The 23,299-nt window shown below is 37.7% G+C and overlaps 3 protein-coding genes and 1 pseudogene across 4 annotated transcripts; 1 reads left to right on the top strand and 3 right to left on the bottom strand.

Annotated features, from left to right (window-relative positions):
• Positions 1–5,206: 5,206 nt before the first annotated feature.
• LOC141839992 (F-box/LRR-repeat protein At1g67190-like) lies at positions 5,207–7,897 on the bottom strand. 2 transcript variants are annotated; one of them, XM_074727861.1, is made up of 2 exons: positions 7,162–7,897; positions 5,207–6,560 (listed from the first exon to the last, which is right to left on the bottom strand). In XM_074727861.1, exon 2 carries the CDS (start codon positions 6,506–6,508, stop codon positions 5,351–5,353), a length of 1,158 nt encoding a protein of 385 aa, XP_074583962.1. In that variant the 5' UTR covers positions 6,509–6,560; positions 7,162–7,897; the 3' UTR covers positions 5,207–5,350. The 2 variants fall into 2 exon arrangements, with proteins under 2 accessions (XP_074583962.1, XP_074583963.1); XM_074727862.1 differs by having other exon boundaries at positions 5,207–6,555; positions 7,423–7,897.
• Positions 7,898–10,214: 2,317 nt separating this feature from the next.
• Positions 10,215–14,413, bottom strand: LOC141837019 (uncharacterized; annotated as a pseudogene).
• Positions 14,414–15,724: 1,311 nt separating this feature from the next.
• LOC141837018 (uncharacterized) lies at positions 15,725–21,979 on the top strand. Its single transcript, XM_074724506.1, has 15 exons — positions 15,725–16,330; positions 16,517–16,600; positions 16,692–16,750; positions 17,017–17,112; positions 18,298–18,473; positions 18,589–18,661; positions 18,793–18,873; positions 20,130–20,352; positions 20,451–20,509; positions 20,776–20,871; positions 20,949–21,029; positions 21,117–21,145; positions 21,271–21,451; positions 21,565–21,660; positions 21,765–21,979. The coding sequence occupies exons 1-15, from the start codon at positions 15,739–15,741 to the stop codon at positions 21,843–21,845; spliced, it is 2,007 nt and encodes a 668-aa protein (XP_074580607.1). The 5' UTR covers positions 15,725–15,738; the 3' UTR covers positions 21,846–21,979.
• A 68-nt stretch (positions 21,980–22,047) lies between these two features.
• Positions 22,048–23,034, bottom strand: LOC141839995 (protein ELF4-LIKE 3-like). The gene is made up of 2 exons (XM_074727865.1): positions 22,876–23,034; positions 22,048–22,389 (listed from the first exon to the last, which is right to left on the bottom strand). The coding sequence occupies exon 2, from the start codon at positions 22,360–22,362 to the stop codon at positions 22,048–22,050; it is 315 nt and encodes a 104-aa protein (XP_074583966.1). The 5' UTR covers positions 22,363–22,389; positions 22,876–23,034.
• Between the last annotated feature and the right edge of the window lie 265 nt (positions 23,035–23,299).

Genomic DNA, 23,299 nt, shown 5'->3' with positions numbered 1-23,299 from the left:
AAATCGCGAGGGACGCTATATCGATCACGATCTCCGCCTTCCTCGGAGAGGAAATCGCGAGGGACGCTATATAAAGGCGGAAAACCCTAACCGCATCGCTCTCCCACCACAACGCCGCCTTCTCCCACAGCCGACGCCACCTCTGGCGTCTTCCACGGTCGCGACGCCGCCTGCTGCAATCGCGATCGCCGCCTGCCTTCACTGCGACGCCGCCTTTGCGAAGGCAATCGCGGGTGGCGAGGGAGAGGGTCGCGACGAAGGAACCCCAGAGACAGCTCCCCTCTCTTTTTCTCCGCCTAATCCAGCGATTCCCTTTCTTCTCTTCTCTGCTCACCGCTGCCGCCTTCCGCCCGCGTGGAGAAGACCGATCATCCTTCTTCTTCTTCCCTTCGCTGCTCACCGCCGCCGGCGGTTGGTCCCCGCCCGCCCGCGTGGGGAAGACCAGCGCTTCCTTCGCGAGGGCGATCGGAGCTCGCCGTGAGCCGCCGATCCCGAGTAGCGATTTCTCCTTCGAGGCTTCGCGATCGAGAGCCTCGGTTTTTTTTCCTCACGGTAGAAGAAATAGCTCGTTTTGTTTGCCGAGATAAGTTACTACGTTCCATCACCTTTGTGCTAGGTTTAACCCAAAGAGTGTGTATAGATTGAGTTCTCTCTTACTTCTGTAAGATGGATTTAGTTTCTCCTGTACTTCCTTTTGGAAATACCATCGGTATGGTTTGGGAGTTAGTTTGTTTGGGCAGGGGAAAGAAATGTAAATAAAAGAAAGAAAATTTTAAACCTTAAGCCAGGGAAGAAGAGTAAGGAAGGGTAACTCTTCACCTTCTTTATCTATGTAGAGGAAGATTTACTTACACTTCAATTTGAGGTGTAAGTAAGGATGAGGTAAATCTAAATATTATTTGTTTCAATTTTATTTCTATTTTAACATATTAGTTCTCAAATAATTTATTTAACTTAAAATTTTTAAATTTCTCAAATTGAACATGTCTTTTCACTCATTTCTTACATCAATAAATTTTTATAAAAATATATGTAAAAATACTGATTTATCCTTTGTCGTAAAAGCATCTCTTTCTTACCCCAAAAAATAAAGTATACAAATTCTATATATCTAAATATTATAAGTATGTCTACTCATTATTTTTTAAAATTTTTTTATTTATTTAAGTCATAAATATTTATTTTAGTTGATCTCAAATATAGTTTTGACAAGAAAAATCTTATATTTAATAAACTATACATATTTTTTTTCACGTGTAGATTTATTTTAAGAAGCAAGGGTATTTTTATAATTTTATACATTTAACTTTTGTTCTTTTTCCTTTCTCCCAAACAAGATAACACATATTACGTTAATGAACCTTCCCTTCCTCTCAAACAAGATGAACATAAATACTTCATTTATCCTTCATTTCTCTTCCTTCTCCTTCCGTTAATGAACCTTCTCTCAGCCCATCCAAATAGACCATTAAGGATATTAGAGGTTAAGGTGACATTGACATGAGATTTTAATTTCGATTGCTCCCTTATTAAAATAGACTTAGATTTTGGAGTTATTATTTTTATTGAGTAATATTTTGATTCTTTGAATTATTTTAATATTATATGTAAATATTGGTTCCAATGGAGTACGTTGATCTGCTAATATTCGGAACTTGGTAGACACAAAAAGTGAGTACATTCTATCATTGAACTCGTATAATTTTTCCTGTGCATGAATATATAAAATTTAAATGGATATATATTTATAATGTTAGTACCTTTCTTCTCTATGCAATGTTTGTAAACTGTTCAAAAACACCGAAATTCTAGAGAATGGCATGTCTTTGTACTTTTTGGTTTTTTTTAGGTTGCTTTGTCTATTCAGAATATTTTACAAGTGATTGACTGGTACATTTGCATATTCAGTGGTGATACAATTGCTAAAGCAGTTCTTGCTGGCATCCCTGGTCTGGAAATATATAACTCATGTTTCACTAGCAATTTTGGAGAATGGGCATTGGGATTTTGTGGAGATATTGGTGGAGCAGACAATACAGGATGCTTCTTTTGTGGCGATGATGATTCATTGGTGAAAGTCACCAGCCTTGATCTTTCTAATCGATGTATCAGGGGCCTGCCAAAGGTTAGTTATGGATGGTGTGAATCATTTATTTCGATTATGCATGTCACAGATGATGGTTTCAAGAAAATGTCATGTATTTTATGCTTTGATTGATCCATTAGTCCACAAAAACCTTCTTTTTCAGTTCTTTTATGTTCCTCAGGCGGCGTAGATGTTCCGTTCTCTTTGAATTGTTTCTCTCAGGCTTTTTCACCACCTATTATGATGCCGTCTCTTTCACATTTGAATATCCGTGGCAATCAGCTAGACCAAGTTTCCGTTGATGTTCTCTTACACCTATTAAGGGATTTCAATTCTTTGCAAAGTTTGGAGGTAACCGTAATCTGGTTTCTTTTTTGTGCTAATATGCATACATTGAAATACTATTTCGAGATGCTATTGCAGGTTGATATTCCTGGTCCTCTTGGAAACAATGTATTGTATGATAAACAAACGAGCAAGAAAAATGGAGAGATCAAAACAACAATTGAAACAATTAAGTAAAAACCTGGTGTGGAGTCAGTTTGGTAACGAAGAAACTAAATCAAAGAGAGAGATGCAGATCCAGCCTTTATGCTTTACGTACTCCCTTAGCCTCAGCAGATCATTCGGAAGTCCTTTCTAATTGCACCTGCAGTTTACCAACCACCAACTAGAAAATAAATTCAAAGCTTTGCTCTTTTACTTATGCTGCGGATATTGACTACACCAGATCAAAGCAGCACGAACTCCCAATGAAGACAGACAAGATAAAAGGGGGAAAAAGATTTTAAAAGAGGAAAAGTTTAAAAGCTTCCTCCTTTAAGAAGTAATTTCAAATTTTCGAAAAATTCGACACTCGCCCATCTGTGACACTTTACTTTACCAACTCCATGACAAGAACGCTACAGATTGGCACAACCTTGATTGATCAATAGATCCAAACATAGAGCGAAATTAGAAAGCAAAAGACTACCTTAAGCACCAAAACCTCCGCAGATAAACGAAGGGATATATTCCCATCCGTGAACTACTCCACAACGAGATCAACAAGAACAGGAACCCGACAAAGAGACGTGGTTGAGTACCTGGGAAATCGATCGGTAAGCTTCTAACTAGCGATAGATCAGAGATCGATCAACTGCTCTCCTCTTCTTGATCTTCCCTGTCGCTACCGTTTTCTCAGAGACCGAGCGAAGAAATCTTATTTTATCCTCACCCACAAAATTTATGTTGACGCTTTAAATTTCAAAGGAATATATAATTTTTTATTTAAACTCTTAACAATTTGTGATTTTATATTTAATCCAGTATTTTATAAAAGAAAATATGTAAAATAAACGAATTGATGTGGAAATTTAATATTTTAATTTATTGAAAATAAATAGTTTCATTAAATTATTTAATTTTAGCAGACAAGACTATTTAATTTCATTAAGAATACATCTAAATTAATTTTTAAATTACTAATTAAATATATTAAATCGAGATATGTATATTTGTTTCAATTTTTTATTAAAAAATTGTATATAAAAAAATATGGTAATTTTCTTCATTTTTATTAAAAATGTGTACATATGACTTGTTAAAATCTAACAATTTTAGTATCGTGATAATTTAAAAAGTCCAAAGCAATCCAACCAAACCCAAAACTAATTGTTATATTAGTGAAAGAAATAAATTAGATGAAGAAATGATAATCGCCCCAAATGTAGGGTTTGCTTATGAAATACAGGGAGTCGATGACTATTTAACTAATCATGGAATTAATGCAAGCCTTACCAGGGCGCAGGTATTCCACTTCTCATTTACAGGGATTAAACTGGGTCATTAACCCTACACAAATAAATATCCATATGCAACCTGCGGAGGTAAATAGCCAAAACTTGCTAGATGGGAGGATTTCATTAAATTTCAGAATTATGTCGCAGCAAGAACAGCTGGCCAACAACCAGCTTATAATGCAAATGATGAAGAAATACAAAGTGAGGATGGAATATCTTCACATATAATTGCTCCTTTGTTACTACATGATCTTGCAGAATCGCTAAAAAAGGAACATGAAGACTTGCAGAAAGAATTTGAAAAAGTGATGGCAGTACCCTATGGAACACCAGATTTTCCATATATTGTGGTCCAAAAGCTTATTTTACCTTATTTTTCTTAGTTTTTTAAAATATTTATATTCTAAATTTTTGTATTATAGAAATATTTTAAAATCTAGGAATCGTATCAATTGATCTTTATCAAGTACAACATTAATAAAGATAAATTTTACATTTAAAAACCTTTTGTTAGAGTTGATAATATTAAACTCAGATAATACAATCCAACTTGACTTAATCTGAATATTGAAATTGGCAAGAACTATGCAAATTGAGACTGCTTTAAAAATTTTACACTACTAAAATTGTAACTCTTTAAGCATATTTGTAATTTAAGTAGAGGCCTTTAACCCTCAATAATTTTAACACTAAAAAGATAAATAAAAAAACAAACAAATAGAGTATGCACATTATGGGTGAACAAAAATTTAATTAAACCAAATAAATCGATAGAATTTAAAATTTTAATTCAGTTATTTGTGAATCTCTATTATTTTTTTCTAAAAAAACAGTTAATTCGGTTCGATTTTGATTTTAAAATTTCTTATTTGGTTAAACAAAAAAATTGAATTAATAAAAATAAAAAAATAATTTATAAATTTTTAAGTAAATTTATAAATTCTTAATTAATTGATAAATTTTTTATAATATTTTAAAAAATTAAATTATTTCGATGAATTCGATCAAAAATTAAATTAATCGATATTTTATCGGTTTAGTTTATTCGATTTTTATATGAAAATTCAATTGGTTCAATTTGTTTAAAAAAATTCAGTACGATTCAATTTTGGCTAATTCAGTTCAGTTCAATTCGATTTTAACCGAATACTCACTCCCGATGCACATCTAATCAAATGACATCCATAACACAAAGTCCAGAGTGCATTTTCAGAAGAAACTATTCTATAATAATATCACCAAATTATTCATATGGAATCTTGTAATCAAAAGAATGCCAGGAGAAAATAGGAATCAAGATGGAAAAAAGATTATTAAAGGAATGAAAAAGTGGCTTGCATTCAGCTAAATTCAACTGATGTTTTTGTATTTTATGTGCAAGAGAGAGGAGAAATGAGCATACAAAATGATGTTTTTTTGTGCCTTCCATCTGATACACCAGCAAGAATTTCATGAGAGCAATGTCTTATTCACTTGTAGCTAATCATTCGTTTGCAAATCGCAGGTCAATAACGTGCATGCATCTTCTCCTGAGAGCAACATAAATTGCTAAAATAATGGTATCCATTTGCTCTCTTCGTATTTTCGTCTTCCGAAGTGCATTGTGGATGACTAACTTCTTCAGTTTTGGGCATCTTTTAATCATCTCAAAAACCCAATGCCCAAAGTTCTCGCTTATAACAATCCATCCCAATTCTAATACATCAACATTCTCCAGTGTTAAGAAGTCTTGCAGCTCAATACGGTTCCGCCCATCTACAATTTCATAGCTTAATACTAGATGTTTAAGTTCTGGAAATGAACCGGTAATAGATTCAGGATCAATGACCTGGTCCTCATCAGCAAACACTACTTCCCAGAGCCTCAACCTTCTCAGTTTAGATGCTTTGGAGAGCATTTGGTAAAATTTAGGCACCACTATCATGAAGTTACTCACATCGACATCCATCAAATGGTCCATGTTCTCACCGATATCCAAATGAGTGACCTTGACATCTTTGATCTTCAGATGCTTAAGAGAACTTTTGCCAATTAGCTCAAAAGATTTAAGGTTCAAGTCACTTACGTGCAAACTCTCAATATTATCTGCCATCAAAATTATCTTGTCCACAACTACTGACTGTACAAATATGCACTTCAAGGTAGGACTAGTCAGCTCAATTAAAGATTGAGGATCTGAAGTGAGAATTTCTATGGCATCAAGAGTCAAGGACTCTATTCTCGGACAGGCAGCTAAGAATAAACTCAGATCCAAGCCGGAAATACCAACATGTCTCAAAGAGAGGGATTTAAGACAAGTAAATCTCTGGTGACTGCATTTCTCTAGAACATTCACGTCTGGAGTGGTACGCACATTGTAGGATAAACTCGACAATGTTTCTTTGGTGTGCATGATCCAAGCAATGATTGACGCAGCTGCAAACTCATGAGCACTGCCCACATGAATTGAAAGACATTGCAATCCCTCCGTTTGGAATATGATCCGTGTCCTAATGACCTCTAGCTGGATAGTAGCAATATGAAGATGCTTCTTAAAGGCTTCTCTCCATTGTTTGCAAGTTGAAGATGCAACGACAACATCTCTAGCAGTTCCAAGATGAGTTAGTATAATACCAATGAGTTCAACGGGAAGGTTTTCCATGAATCAGAAGAAAGTAGTTTAGTCGACCGCAATAGCTTTCAAGCACTCTGGTCTGCAGCAATTAGTCGCATTACACGAATGAAAAATCCGCTATTAAGCTGGGCGAAATCATTTGAGGAAGAAAATAAGTTGAAATATAGACAGACTAAATTCATAAGATTAAATAAAAAACCAAATCCAGCATCTTCCTTTCCAGCACAAATTTTTGGAAGAAAAGAAAATCCCACCAATTGCTGAAAATCTAAAATCAGAAATTTTCTTTTAAAATATATAGAATACAAGATTTTCCTAGTCTCCATAATCATCGAATAAGTTCATACAAATATGAAAATCTTCACATCAAATTAATCAGCGTAAAAAAAGAACAGGAATCTCGCAGGGCAATCATAAAAAAGATCCAGCTTCGATGCAGTAACTCTAAATATTTCAAAGTATCCCATAAAGAACTGGCTCAAACATTCATTATCAATTACAAGAAAAATACACAAGCGAAGTCTGGCACAATTAAGAACATTAAACATCTCGTTAAAGTTGGATCCTTTTTGAGATTCATAATTCGCCTGAAAGAAATGATCATTTGAATCTACAAATCGAAACTTCAATCATTCGAATCGAAAAAACAAAAGACTACCGCGTGTAGATCGAGGGCATACCTTCCATCTCCGTCGATCGATGAGACGGCCGAGGGAGAACAAGATACAGGGCAGAATAAGTTGATCCAGGGTTAGAGCAGATTTAAATAGCAGGTGTTAAGAATTTAAAAAAAAACAACAACAGAGGAAAAAGCGCGACACCGATCGCGATCTCCGCCTTCCTCGAGAGGAAATCGCGAGGGACGCTATATCGATCGCGATCTCCGCCTTCCTCGGAGAGGAAATCGCGAGGGACGCTATATAAAGGCGGAAAACCCTAACCGCATCGCTCTCCCACCACAACGCCGCCTTCTCCCACAGCCGACGCCACCTCTGCCGTCTTCCACGGTCGCGACGCCGCCTGCCGCAACCGCGATCGCCGCCTGCCTTCACTGCGACGCCGCCTTTGCGAAGGCAATCGCGGGTGGCGAGGGAGAGGGTCGCGACGAAGGAACCCCAGAGCTGTCTCCCCTCTCTTTTTCTCCGCCTAATCCAGCGATTCCCTTTCTTCTCTTCTCTGCTCACCGCTGCCGCCTTCCGCCCGCGTGGAGAAGACCGATCATCCTTCTTCTTCTTCCCTTCGCTGCTCACCGCCGCCGGCGGTTGGTTCCCGCCCGCCCGCGTGGGGAAGACCAGCGCTGCCTTCGCGAGGGCGATCGGAGCTCGCCGTGAGCCGCCGATCCCGAGTAGCGATTTCTTCGCGATTGAGAGCCTCGGTTTATTGGACCAGCGCCGCCTTTTTTTTCCTCACGGTAGAAGAAATAGCTCGTTTTGTTTGCTGAGATAAGTTACTACGTTCCATCACCTTTGTGTAGCCCAAAGAGTGTGTATTGATTGAGTTCTCTTGTACTTCTGTAAGATGGATTTAGTTTCTCCTGTACTTCCTTTTGGAAATACCATCGGTATGGATTGGGAGTTAGTTTGTTTGGGAGGAGGTGAGGGCAGGGGAAAGAAATGTAAATAAGAGAGAAATTTTTAAACCCTGAGCGAGGGAAGAAGAGTAAGGAAGGGTAACTCTTCACTTTCTTTATCTATGAAAAGAAAGATTTACTTAAACTCCAATTTGAAGTGTAAGTAAGGATGAGGTAAATCTAAATATTATTTGTTTCAATTTTATTCCTATTTTAACATATCAATTCTCAAATAATTTATTTAATTTAAAATTTTTAAATTTCTCAAATTGAACACTTCTTTTCACTCATTTCTTACATCAATAAATTTTTATAAAAATATACGTAAAAATACTGATTTATCATTTGTCGTACTAAAGTATACAAATTCTATATATCTAAATATTATAAGTATGTCTACTCATTATTTTTTAAATTTTTTTATTTATTTAAGTCGTAAATATTTATTTTAGTTGATCTCACAATATAGTTTTGACAAGAAAAATCTTATATTGATTTAATAAACTATACATATTTTTTTCACATGTAGATTTATTTTAAGAAGTAAGGGTATTTTTATAATTTTATACATTTAACTTTCATTTTTTTTCCTTTCTCCCAAACAAGATAACACATATGACTCATTCTAAAATAATAGATATATTCTTAATAGATTGATCGTGTTTACATTGTCACGAGATTTGAATATTTTTAACTCAAGTTTGTAATCTCAAGTATGTGCATCATCTAAAAGCAATCTTATTACACACTCACACCCGACACTTGGTCAAGAAAGTGTTATATAATATCATTTTTGATTGCTCTAACTCATTACAAAAGAACTAAGAAATTGACCTGTCCCTAGAAAACTCATTTTAGCAAAGGTAGAATCTGTAATCCCAGTGACTCTACACGGTCGACCCACGATCATCTATGAGGAGGTAAATCAGGAAGTTACAGTTGGTCACTATAAAGGAGGGCATTACTTCGACTTCGTCAAGATTTGACCATTGCACACTTCAATAAGTCTGCTCCGCACTAATCAACTCAACCATGTCCTGGAGGCAAGTTCAAAACTCACACAACATATGCATGCGTTGTATGAACAACTAATGACTCTGAGATGCTACGTTAAAATTAAGTTATCTCACTTCTTAGATTTACTTGATATGAATCCTTAGATACCAAAAGTCTTTAAAAAAAATTTATAATCGAGTACTCCAACTCACTAAGAAACAACTAAATTCAAAGACTTAAATTAAAAGTACTCTTGAGATATCCTAAAATCCTTTTAGTAGCAATCAAGTGTAATTATATTGCATTATATTGTACAAAATTGAAATTTTACGTGCATATCTATTACAGATATATCAAATCTCTTAATAGTGGCGTAGAATAAAACACCTATGACACTTCTATAAAATTTAGGATCTATTTTTTCCCCTTCCACATCATGGTCCATTCTAATACTAGGTACTAGTAGCCGTTGGAATTGGCACCTCCTTAATATTCTTCATGTTTCATACATCCTAATACTAGTATGTATCCTTTCACTTTTTTTTACTTTCCACCTAAGCAATGAACTCATTAAAAAATTCTTTATTTGTTGATCTAAAAATGATATCATAATACAACAAACTTAATTATCAAATGCAAATAACCAGACCTCCAAAATAAAGCTATTAGACTGCAAAAGGCTTTAATATTACATATATATATATATATGCCACAAGTTGTAAAAATAATATAAAATTTTAATAAACAATTAATTTGGCGAAGCCATTCTTAATGGCCCCCCCACAAGCATATATAATATCATTCTTTAATTTTATCCTTTATACAATTATGTACACCACACTTGAATTCACGGCCATAACCCTCAGACCAGTCGCTGATTTGGTTGTTTTGCGTAAAAATAAAGCTATACTTAACTAAAGCATCATGTACCATGTGCTAGGGCACGGCGGAGAGAGCTAAAAATAACCGGCCTACTTCTCCATTTCCCCCCAGAACCACTCCTCGCAGGGCCACATAAACAAGACTTGGACACTTTCTCAAACACAGCATCGCCGTTCTGCAAACTTTTTGTGAGCATTCTTGCTACCATTTCCTTCCTGCTCTCATGGTTTCCCGATCGAGCTACATGCGCTCATCAGGATCTCAGTGATTGTCTGAATGCTCACATCAGGTGAAGTCTTCAAGAACTCGGACAGCTCCCTTGCAGTGTTTGATTCCAGCTCTGCCGGTGTAACAGATCCCTCGGTGAGAAGAAATTGTCGGAGTACCAAGATGCTGCATGAACATCACCAATGCTTGAATAACGACGTTTTGTTTACCGAAACTAACACACCGGCCAAGGACCAGAGCAAAATTAATTACCTTGTCGCGCGCTGTGACAATAATTTGTTGAAATTGGCTTTGTACAGACCTCAGTCTTGATACATTAAGATTAAGAGTTTCAGGAAGTGTCTCCATTGTCAACCCCTCTACTACGCTGGCAAGCTTTACCAACCCAAGCCTTAACAATTTGTCCACCTTTTCTCCACTGCATTCTGGCAGTAATTCGTCATCGCCTGCAGGAAGCGGAATCAGCAGATATCGAGGTAGCAGGACTTACACAGACCAAGAAAATAGAATCTTGGCCACCATCACAATAGAAGTCAATGCAACAAAAAGTTTTCTACCTGAATCTGTAAGATGAGAATCCTGTTGACGTCTTGTTAATGCTGCAAAGCCAGCACCACCAGTCCGGAGGGCAGCAGTAGGAAGACCCTGGGATTGAGCATGTTGAAAACATTTACACCATAATTCATTTTGAAAGGCATGACATAACTATTTTATGAGAATGGAACTCACATGACTTGCTGAAAGAGCAGTACAGACATCAATATGCTCGGTCCATTCTTCTGTTGAGCTAGCTGTTGCTTGTGGAGTCTAGCCATTGACGAGTTAGTGGAATGGTGTTAGAAGCAGAATTAGGATATCCAAATCGATCAGTAAATGCTTTCTGCAAATATTCCAATTCCAGGCCCTGATCCCTTAATAATCGGTTCCATCAATTTTCTTCGTGCAAAGCTGACTTCCTTCTTCAATGTCTGTTAACAGAAAAAATAGTTTAATTATTTTTTCTAGACATAAGAGAATAGTAGTTTACACAGTCTACACAGTCCCATTTAAAGCTACGTCTCTACAAGAAATTCGCGATGCTGAAAATTTTTGTCACATTCTACAAATCAACTTGAGATAGGGGTCAATTTGTAGGAGATCTAAATTTCTCCCTCTACTCGTACATTTATAGAGTGAACCTAGGCAGAAACAAAAAACAAATATTTTGGTCGTCTAATAAAATGTCCGACCTCTGATGTTCTGAACAAAACAAATATCGAACCTGTATTTGCTCCAAAATAAAGCGCAGGCCCTCCACTGCAGCAACAATGGAAGATTTGCTTTGTTTGTCATTTGATTCAGCAATGCCCGCCAATCTATTTAACAAAATTTGGTGGTCCTTTTTCATGCTATCTTCATTTGCAGGAGCAGATAATTTTTGCGGCATGGCTAGCACATACTCTAGAATATTTCCAAGATAGTCTGTGTCAGGAGTGCCTGACTCGAGAACCTTAAACATAATATCAAATGTTGTAAGCTTGTGATTAGATTTCATGGCAAGGGATCAAAGATTACAGTGAACAAATAAGTGGGAGACAATCTAAAGTGTGGGAGATGAATGCTATAAAACAGATAACAAAGTGGAGTATGGATTTACCTGAGATAAAATATCAAGGTCGATACTGTTGATGATATCTGCCTTCCATTTCTGTGGAGCCAAATCACATAATTCATCCCGGACTTCCTTCAGAAGGGATAGTAATCTACTGTAATCAGGTTTGACTCCCTGCAAAGAATCCAGTATTTCATCCCAAAATGCCTTTTCCATCGTCTCTTTAACCTACCAAATAGATCAAGAAAGACAAAGGAATTCAGGATCCATCTGAATGGACAATCAAGCAGATGCAGGCATGGATTCAAATGTATCATAGTACATGTGAGCAACAAAAAGGACCTTAAATACCTTGATACTGAGCTCTTCAGCTTTGACCATGTCAAAATCACTAGATAATTGCCTAAGGTTCCAATGCATTATCTCATTCACAAGAAGTTCATTCTCAGTTGGTAACTGCATGCCTCTTACAGAGCTTGATTGAACATCTGTATGATGTGGATCTTCTGAATCAATTTTTGGCTGAGCGGATGATGAAACCCCAAACAGAGAACGAACTACATTGTTTGATCTCCGAGAAGCCTCAACATTCTGATTGTTTGGAACAGAATCCAACTGTATTGCAGAAGGATCAGAGACCATAGGGTGATGATATATGAGCAACAGGGTTTGCTAAAGGACTGCCATTCTCTTTTGCTTCAAAAAATTTTGTTCGCATGTCAGACAAAGAAGATTCCATTCTCTCAAGACCAGCATTGCCACTCAGGTGCAGAACTTTCTCTCTTAGAAGTTTCTGATCTTCAATAACCTAAAATCACAAGAAATGTATTCAGAAATCAGTGAATAGCAACAAAACAAATGGTTTTATGACACCAATTAAATTTTGAATTTGATCTACACAGTATCCAATAAGTTCAAGGTGTGAATATTCATTTATCAACTATCTTTTTACAGTAAGCCTTCTGCTCTTTGAAATCAAGTTCAGATAATAACTGACATTTAAGAGCAAACAAACCTGTCTTTGTATGGCCATCATATCATGACTAAGGTCAGATGTCTTTCCTGGTGCAGTCATCCTGCATGTCTGCATCATTGACAGTTCCATTTGACAAGCAGCTCTTATGAGATCTTCCTCCAGAGATCTAGCATCTTTTGCCTTCCATACAACAAACCTGTATAGGTAAGAACACCATGCTGAGTCAAATGATCTCAGCTGGCATCTGAAGTTTTGTTCCATAGGCAAATTGGAAGATGTCTCTTTAAGATGTTCCAAAGACATAGTAACTGGTGCAGATGGTGTTAATGAGTGGGCTCTATTTGGACCATTCAATATGATATTGACTAACAACTCAAATTCTCGGATGAAGTTTATGGCTGACTGCCTCAAGACAACTTCGCGCTCCCCTTGACCGCTGAAAACAGCATTGGGGTGTTCCAATATCATGTAAGCACAAAGCACTACTCTGACTGGATACCTGGACATATTTCTGTCACTTTTAGGTCCTTTGACAGACTCTCGTCTTGCTGCACCTCTTTGTTTTGACACTCTGCTAGACGGAAATTTTCTATTAGGAGATGCTAGGCGCTTAAGCAGATGATCAATGTTCTCAATGCTTGACAGGGCCAGATGACAGCAATAGTGAAAATCGACTCTCCAACCGATCAAGTAAAGCCTTTGCTGTTTGAAGTGTTGCGCTAGATTCAATCAAAAGAGCAACTTGCTCAAATGGCATAACACTAATGGATTTTTCATTTAATTTCAAGGCATGATATGCTTTAGCCAAAGCCAACGTGGTCCTCCTTGATCTCACAAATCGTCGCCAACACCTATACATTCAATTAACAATGTGAAACAAAAAGATTCAAGCATATAGACATGCACATATATATAACCAAAAAAGAAAAATCACCTAGCTAGTTTTTTCGAAAGAAATTCTCCATGTCTGATCAAATTGACCCGTGCAGAGATGTGAGGACTACCTCTTTGTTTCAGATATTCTGCCCTTTTTGTCTCCTTGCCTAAGTCAGAGAAAATATCAGTGATTAAACCATAAAGGAAATAGCTTGAACAATAATCACATGATGAGTGGATCAAAGTACTACAAGGAAGAATTTGATTTTTACTACAAAAATGCTTGACAGTTAACTACAGCTAACTGTGAAGCCCAAAATGATTGGCATGCAGATTATTAATACAGTAAGATAACAATATAAGGAAACCTTTTGGAGCCTGTTCTCTAATTGCTCTTTCATTCTTTTCCTTTCAGTTTCTCTTCGGTGGTGCACAATTTTATTTTAGCCACTTTGCGTGCTTGGACTACTCTAGCATGAGCTCTTCTTTTTAATTTCTGCTTCTAACAATCCCATTCGTTAATTTTTTCTCAGCAGCAGCACGCTTCTGGAAGATTGCAGAGCGCACACATTATTCCTTATATCTATTTTCTCCAATGATTCGTTGTGATACAGATCTGGCAATTCTCTCACCTCACAAATGGCTGCTTTTCTTTGCATATGGGCCTTAAGAAGGCGCATGCATGCGGTTCTCCTCAGCTTGTTGTACTCGGGATTCAACTCTAGTGCCAAGCTCTTCGAGTTCCTTCTCAAAACGCATCTTTACACCACATTTAGCAGCTTGTCGTAGCTCATCCAATCTAGCCAACCGCATTTGAGCTTTAGCTAAAAGGCTCAGGCAGTGGGAGTTTGATTTGATTGATTGAAGGTTTTCATGCCATCGTTGGATATTGATTTGTATAGTAAAAAAAAAAAGACATAATCAGTTTAAAAACCCATGAAATCTAGCAAAATATATCATAAGATTTACAGAATCTAATGCAAGATTTCTTAATGATATCTTGCTAATTCTTTTGTCTCGGTTGTGTGATCAGCAAATATTTAGGTAAATCTGAGGGCATCCACAATGCAAGGGCATTATAACGTCTTCTATCTCATTAAAATTCATGGGGTCCACTGTCACATACTCATTATAACACTATATCTTTTTCACCACATTCCTATTAACATTAATATTCATTATTTATAGATCCCACCATCCATCCACCTTCCTTTTAAAATTTATAATTTTTTAATAAAATTTAAAACTAATTGTTAATAGCCATTAAAATTAACCATTTAATAAATATATTTAAAAACTAAATAAATAAACAAATAAAAAATAAAAAAAAGCATGCGGGGTGGCCCAGCGTGGCCCACCCCGCCCAACCCTTTAACACGTTCAAGAGTTTGAACACGTTAAAGGTTTTTAACGCCCTACATTGGGGTAGGGCATTATAACACGGCCGTTGAATTCGCGATGAACACGCGTTGCAGATGGCCAAAGGACAAATATATCATAATATCAACTCAGCTAAAATTTGTATTAAAAAATAAACTTTGGAATATGGTTGAATTGTCTATTATAGGACAGATTTATTAAAGTGATAAAGATTGAATCTGACTGAGACAATACCTTCTATAGTGGTTAATTATAACTTTTTAATTTATTTCCTCCAATATATTTAATAAATATCAACTCGAAGCCTTGAATTTGCAATCCTTAACCATCAACGATTCTCATTGAAGCTTCTTTAAAAATTCACCTTTCGAATCACTTAGATCATGTTGCACTTTAAAATTTATTCTGATAATTATGACAAATTTTTATTAAATCAGATCAATAATCTTCGAGATTAATTGGATAGATTTTATTATCAAAAATATTCTTTAGAAAAAAGTAAGTTTTATGATCAAAAAGATTCTTTAGAAAAAAAATAAGTACAGTTTTATATAAATATCATGCTCCTCATTGGGTTGGTAGTTTAATTGGGCCCTAAATGGGCCATACGATCAGACAATTAAGCCCCTTAAAAGGCCGATCAACATCATTTAACCGTTCGTAAACGAATCGGACGGCCTGATCTCATCATCGTACCATATAAAACCGTCTCGCCTCGCCTCATTCGAAACCCTAGCAGCGGCCAGCAGCCGACGACGATGACGACCCGCTTGAAGAAGAACCGGAAGAAGCGGGGCCACGTGAGCACCGGCCACGGACGCATCGGGAAGCACCAGAAGCATCCGGGAGGCCGCGGGAACGCCGGAGGCATGCACCACCACCGTATCCTCTTCGACAAGTACCACCCGGGGTACTTCGGGAAGGTCGGCATGCGCTACTTCCATCGCCTCCGCAACAAGTTCCACTGCCCCATCGTCAACGTCCACACCCTCTGGTCGCTCGTCCCTGAGGACGTCAAGGACGCCGCCGCCAAGGGCGCCTCCGCGCCGCTGATCGACGTCACCCAGTTCGGGTACTTCAAGGTGCTCGGCAAGGGGTCACTTCCCCCGTCCCGCCCCATCGTCGTGAAGGCCAAGCTCGTGTCGAAGATCGCGGAGAAGAATATCAAGGCTGCCGGCGGCGCAGTCCTGCTCACTGCCTCGTCTCGTCCTTTATCTCTCATCATCTCAATCATTTTATTCCCTTACGCCCTCCTTCCTGAGGAAAACCCCTCGGCCGGCCCGCTGGCGTGCCGCTGCTCCAAGAAGAAAGAAGCCAACTTCGCCGATCAACTCCTCGACTACATAGAAGGTAAGTATTGTGATGCAATTTCGTCCGGACATGGTTTTTCTTGATTTGAGAAAGATGTTTGTATCTTGGGTAGGATTGTCTCTTTTCTCACTTGATCGCGGAATAAAACTTTTCTGACAAATTGTCTCAGATTCATAGGTTTATATGCGCACCTTTGATCTGAAAAGATTAACCTTATTTTTCAAGGCGGGCCTAAGTTGAGGAAGTGGTATGGAGCGCCTGATTTGCTTCCTAAGCATGTTGATCTGAAGGATGAGGATGAATCTTTAGGTAGTATGAAATTTATGCATACTATAAATCTTTTTCGTTACTGCTTAGTATTTGAGATTGATTTTATTAACTTTACCTTGATGGCTACTAGAGATCGAAGAAATACGTGATACTGTGCTAGTCACTGATGGTGAAAGCGAAATTGGTCAGGTGAGGCCTTTCTGACCTAAATAGATAATTTTCCTTTTGTTCACGCTGTATTTCAATGCTAAAAGTTTGCTAGTTCTTTCATTTATCAATATCCAATGTTAGTCAAATTTGCTTCTTCGTCTTCTTCTTTGATAGAAAACAAACAATTATTTCCTGGAACTTGCGTGTGAATTCACATCAAGCTTTGATTTCTAACCAATCTAGGCATAGCCAATATGTTAGTTTCTTCGGGTTACTAATTCTTCTGTGGTTTATACTTAAACCAGATGGTAATTCTTTCATTGATTCTTAAGTGTGTCCAGATAAAAGCAATAGTTAAGGATAAACGAGCTGCTGCTTCTGCCTTTGGAACTTATGTTGAGGTAAGCACCTGCACAATTATGATAGCACCGATCATATTTATCTAGAGTGGATTCTTTGGATCATTTGCTTTATGATAACACCTGTTCAATCCAAGAAGAAACCAAGTCTTCACTTTCGACATCAAATAGAAAAAGATAAATGACTCCAAATCATAAACCAATGCTTAAACCTTACTAAACCTCATCAGATTTTTTAAATATACATACTAAAATGACTATTCCTGAGCTAGGAGAATTCAGAATGATTAGACATATTAACAAGTAAAAGGGCAATCCGGTGTACGCAATCTTATCCAACATTGCAAGACTCTTTTTGTAACTCGAATTCGTGACCACCAAATCACATAGTAGCAACTTTACCGTTGTGCCAAAGCTCTCCCTCCTTAGATATGTTAACAAATATGTTAGAGAAAATCTCATAGTAATATAAATATAATAGGGTTAGTTGAAAAATCTATGATCTTCTTACAAATTTAATAAATATATCACATACATAAAAGAGAAGGAATTACGGTTTACAGTAAAAAAAAACATGACAACTGATTTAATTCGTGCTATAATGTGGGAAAACATCAAATGTGTTAACCAATGTGTCATGATTTAATTAGGGCTATAATGTGGCATAATATCAAATGTGGGAACCAACACAAGAAAAATGGATGATTTGGCATGCGGACACGTCATCAATTTGGATTCTTGATAGAAATTTACAGCATGATAAATTTGTTACCATTTTGAATAATGCCTCAAGGTCTTGTTTTTCAAAGTAGTTTTGTTATAAAAATATATATATATAAGTACGTGATACATTTGCTAAAAATTGTAAAGAACATGATAGATTTGACAATTTATCCTATTATAAACTATGCGAATAATAATTTAGTAAATGCAGCCAGTTATAATTTTAATAAATGCTGGGACTAGATGATCACCTCTTCTGCTTAGCTGCTACAAGTTTAGCTTCAAGCCTTTGACCAGAATTTTCGTCTTGAGATGACCATGAGGGGCTTCTTGGTTTTGGCCTTGCCTTGGTAGATAACAGTCTTTAGCAGCTCAGCTTTAGCAGCTTTAACAATGTCAGCTTTAGCAGCTTTAACTTTAGCAACTTCGGCAGCTTCAACAGAGTTAGCTTTAACAACTTCAGCAGCTTTAACAGCTCACCCTGTTCGGCCACTTTAAAACCAGCGGACCAAAAATTGCAGCGCCCTGTGCAAGGCAATGGAGAACTTGACGGAGGAGCAGATTATTGCGGCGCATAAGATGACGAGGGAGGATGTTGCTGAGATGAAGGAGAAATTCAACTTCTTCGACAAGGATGGAGACGGTATCCTTTCTCCTCACTCCCGCATCTTCTGGGTCGGGTAATGTTATGAATCTTTTCCTTCTTCTAGGCCACATAACATCAACAGAATTAGGCGAAGTTATGAGATCCTTAGGCCTAAGTCGAACTGAAGATGAATTGAGAGATCTGATCAGTGAAACTGATGTCGACCAAAATGGAACAATTGAATTTTCTGAGTTCTTGAATGTGATGGCACGTAAAAACAAGGTCAGATTTCACTTTATGTGTTTTTATTTTTTTTTGTTTCATAGTGTTTTAATAAATAGTTCATAAGTTTTATTTAATTATCATATTTTAACCAAAATGATGCATTCACTATATTTTGCTCTTGAATGAAGGGTGGGGATTCTGAGGAGGAGTTGATGGCCGCATTCAAAGAGTTTGAAATGGACTCAAACGAGTTCATTTCTGCCGAAGAGGTACCATATATTTTCAATATTTGAATTCACAACGTGATTACTAGAGAACTCTGAGGCTGCTCATCGAATGACAATTACCTTGTATCAGACTCTTGTCGAATCTTGAAATAGAGTTTATATAATACTGCTTTCCTTTTTTTACATTTGCAGATCCGCCAGACCATAAATTGACGAACAGGGAGATCGACGCTATGATAGCAGAAGCAGACACGGACGGCGATGGACAAGTGAACTATCAGGAGTTTGTGCGGGTGATGTTGTCCAAGTAATACTCGCATCAGTTTATAAAGGCACTCTACCAACTACTTTGCTTGTTAGAAACTGTTCTGCGGCACAATCATGGCTAACTATTCTGTTTGTTAGAAACTGTTCTGCGCCACAATCATAGCTAACTATTCTGCTTGTTAGAAACTGGTCTGCACTACAATCATGGCTAACTACTCTGTTTGTTAGAAACTGTTCTGCGCCACAACCAACTACTCTGTTTGTTAGAACAGTTTCTAACAAGCAGAGTAGTTGGTTGTGGCGCAGAATAGTTTCTAACAAACAGAGTAGTTAGCCATGATTGTGGCGCAAAACAGTTTCTAACAAGCAGAGTAGTTAGTCATGATTGTGGCGCAGAACAGTTTCTAACAAATAGAATAGTTAGCCATGATTGTGCCGCAGAACAGTTTCTAACAAGCAAAGTAGTTGGTAGAGTGCCTCCATAAACTGATGCGAGTATTACTTGGGCAACATCACCCGCACAAACTTCTGATAGTTCACTTGTCCATCGTCGTCAGTGTCTGCTTCTGCTATCATAGCGTCGATCTCCCTGTCCGTCAATTTATGGCCCTGGCGGATCTGCAAATGTAGAAAAAGGAAAACAGTATTATATAAACTCTATTTCAAGATTCGACAAGAGTCTGATACAAGGTAATTGTCATTCGATGAGCAGCCTCAGAGTTCTCTAGTAATCACGTTGTGGATTCAAATATTGGGAATATATGATACCTCTTCGGCAGAAATGAACCCGTTTGAGTCGATTTCAAACTCTTTGAATGCGGCCATCAACTCCTCAGAATCCCCACCCTTCATTCAAAAGCAAAATATAGTGAATGCATCATTTTGGTTAAAATATGATAATTAAATAAAACTTATGAACTATTTATTAGAACACTATGAAACAAAAAAAAAACGCATAAAGTGAAATCTGACCTTGTTTTTACGTGCCATCACATTCAAAAACTCAGAAAATTCAATTGTTCCATTTTTGATCGGCATCAGTTTCACTGATCAGATCTCTCAATTCATCTTCAGTTCGACTTAGGCCTAAGGATCTCATAACTTCGCCTAATTTTGTTGAAGTTATGTGGCCTAGAAGAAGGAAAAGATTCATAACATTACCCGACTCAGAAGATGCGGGAGAGAGGAGGTTGTATGGAGCGCCTGATTTGCTTCCTAAGGATGGTGATCTGGAGGATGAGGATGAATCTTCAGGTAGTATGAAATTTATGCATACTATAACTTGTATCTTTTTCGTTACTGTTTAGTATTTGTGATCGATTTTATTAACTTTTTACCTTGATGGCTACTAGAGATCGAAGAAATACGCGATGCTATGCTGGTCACTGATGGTGAAAGCGAAATTGGTCAGGTGAGGCCTTTCTGACCTAAATAGATAATTTTCCTTTTGTTCACGTTGTATTTCAATGCTAAAAGTTTGCTAGTTCTTTCATTTATCAATATCCAATATTAGTCAAATTTGCTTCTTCGTCTTCTTCTTTGATAGAAAACAAACAATTATTTCCTGAAACTTGCGTGTGAATTCACATCAAGCTTTGATTTCTAATCAATCTAGGCATAGCCAATCTGTTAGTTTCTTCGGTTTACTATTTCTTCTGTGGTTTATACTTAAACCAGATGGTAATTCTTTCATTGATTCTTAAGCGTGTCCGGATAAAAGCAATAGTTAAGGATAAACGAGCTGCTGCTTCTGCCTTTGGAACTTATGTGGAGGTAAGCACCTGCACAATTATGATAGGACCGATCATATTTCTCTAGAGTGGATTCTTTGGATCCTTTGCTTTATGTAGTCATTGGTTGGAGATCTGAATGACAAGACCTTCCTCACAAAGACTCTCAGAGGTGTTCGTGCCATCATTTGTGCATCAAATGTATGTATTTTGAATTCTGATGTGTACTTTGATTCTGTCTATCTTCCACATGTCTAAATTCTGACTTTTGTTTTTGCCATAGAAAAGATAGACTTGAAGGTATTTGATTCTCTGATGTAGCTCGGACAAAAGGTGTAAACCACATTGTTCTTCCTATCTCAGGTCCTCTAGTTTTTCATGGAGCAAATTCTCAATTTTTTTTAATCTCTTGTCATGGTCTTCAAGCATGAATTATGATCAGATTGCAGTTGGCCTATTATAATGGAAGCGGCGGATTTCAAGCAATTATGAATAGCAAAGCCGGAAAGCTGTCTGATAGAGATGAAACGGCTGTGATAACGGCTGGCGTTCCATACACAATAATAAAAACTGGCTTGCTGCAGAGTGTTCCTAGTGGCGATCAAGGTTTCAGCTTCAGCAAGGTACTGAAGAATAATTTGAATCAGCAACCAGGACATTCATAGCTGATAATGTAGGCATTTTTTGAGACAATTTATTGAATCATTCTCACGAGCATGTGCGGCACCAAATGTAGGGTGATGCAGCAAAAGGAAGTCTGAGTAAAGAGGATGCAGCAGTAATTTGTGTGGAGGCACTTGAGTCGCCACCAGAGGAAGGCCTAATATTCGAAGTAAGCTAAGTTTGAAGATGTATTTAACCTCATAAAACTGAAGAATCATCATGTGTTTCTGCAACACTGATATGGAGTAGTGCTGATATAGTGATATTGTGCAGGTGGTAAATGGGGAAGAAAAGGTTACAGACTGGAAGGTGAAATTTGCTGCCCTTATTGAAGGCACTGTGGCATCACAATGATGCTGCTTTGGTTAGAATGAAATTTGAGATGTAGATTGCAGTAAACTCTTGCATTTAGAAGACGAACAACGTGATGATCACAACAATGTAAGAAATAAATCACCGTTTATTTTAATCTGCAAGCTGATCAACAAGTGTAAGCTGTCTCATTCTCTTCTCCCTCCTCTCTCTCGCTCTCTCTCTAGGTAATTTGAATGATTCTTTACGCCGGTCTGTTCCTCTTGTGGCCGCGCTTTCCATCAGAGTCTGCGTCCTTGGAGTCAGCGAATGAGACGGAGAGATTGCCGTAGAGATCGACGATGCGGCGGATGTTGTCGTTGAGCTCTCGGATGAGACCGACGTTGCGGCTGAGGTTGTCGGGGATTCTGGACTCGTGGTTTTGGTTGATCTCGTTGATCAGGAGCCTGTTCTGATCCAGAATGCTCTGCACCTGGAGGAAGTTCCTTTGCAAGGCCCCCAAGAGTTTGCTCTCGATTTGACTTCCATTGCCGATGACCAAGGTATCCATCTCCAGCATCGCCTTTTGTCTTTGTCGCCAGAAGCCCTGCAAAATGAGAAGACTTCAAATTAAATGAAAAGGCCAAAGAAAGAGCATTTTTTTTTCATGATACGGAAGGAATGAGACGAAATCTGAATCGATTTCCGCTGTGAGATGAAAGGAAACGGACAGCGAAGGGCACGTATCGGATACTTGCTAGGGTTTACTAGGGCACGAGACACCGACTGGGGAGGAGAAATAGTTGCTATGGCAGCTCCATTTCAAAAGTCAATGCCACACAAGATGCTTCTTCTTTCGAACAATCAAGACGATAATCGAAGGAGGAGAACCGAAAGGCAGCAGCCATGCGGAGGAGAAAATAAAACCAGGGAACCAGATCGTACCAAATTCAACCATGGCTCAAAAGAAAGCTCGGTAAGATAGATCTATGATGCAACAAAACGCATGAAAAAGAGATCTTTGAGCGATAACACTTCCCAAAGGAAAGGGGGATCTTTTTCCTGCCAGATCGGTGTCGTGAGGCATACATACCTCAGAGACGCGAAGGGCAGCGGCGAGAGGAAGGAGACGTTGAAGCCGATGAGCGAAAATGTCGATGATATCGGCGATTTAGTCAAGTCTGGAAGGAATTCACATACGAGGGAGAGAGAGAGAGAGGCCTTTGTCCCCTTGCATTTTGCGTGTGTGAATCCTCTGCCTTGATGGGATAAGAGAGAGAGGCCTTTGTTCACTTAAATCCTAAATAATCATTTGGTTTAACGGTAAATGAGTTTATTAGATACTTATGAGTTTATTAATAATACACTAGTTTTTAAAAAATTCATTTTTGACGAGTGAGTTATTAGAAACTCTTTTTATTTATTCTTCTCAATCTATGTTCCTCACTTCATCTTGCACATTCTCACCTAACTAACTAACTAACTAACTAGAAGAGCAAATTGGCACTCAATTTCCG

This window comes from Curcuma longa, chromosome 11 (genome assembly GCF_044706935.1).
Source record: "Curcuma longa cultivar G26 ecotype Majalengka, Jawa Barat chromosome 11, ITB_CL_G26_1.1, whole genome shotgun sequence".
Classification (NCBI taxonomy): domain Eukaryota; kingdom Viridiplantae; phylum Streptophyta; class Magnoliopsida; order Zingiberales; family Zingiberaceae; genus Curcuma; species Curcuma longa.
The sequence above is the reverse complement of the archived record's forward strand: the minus strand, read 5'-3'. Positions and strand labels throughout refer to the sequence as shown.

Coding starts and splice junctions, on each gene's coding strand:
- LOC141839995 (XM_074727865.1), bottom strand. CDS start 22,362: ATGCTGGAGATGGATACCTTGGTCATCGGCAATGGAAGTCAAATCGAG.
- LOC141837018 (XM_074724506.1), top strand. CDS start 15,739: ATGACGACCCGCTTGAAGAAGAACCGGAAGAAGCGGGGCCACGTGAGC. Junction 18,662..18,792: donor TGATGGCACGTAAAAACAAG/GTCAGATTTCAC, acceptor TCTTGAATGAAG/GGTGGGGATTCTGAGGAGGA. Junction 18,874..20,129: donor AGTTCATTTCTGCCGAAGAG/GTACCATATATT, acceptor TTCCATTTTTGA/TCGGCATCAGTTTCACTGAT.
- LOC141839992 (XM_074727861.1), bottom strand. CDS start 6,508: ATGGAAAACCTTCCCGTTGAACTCATTGGTATTATACTAACTCATCTT.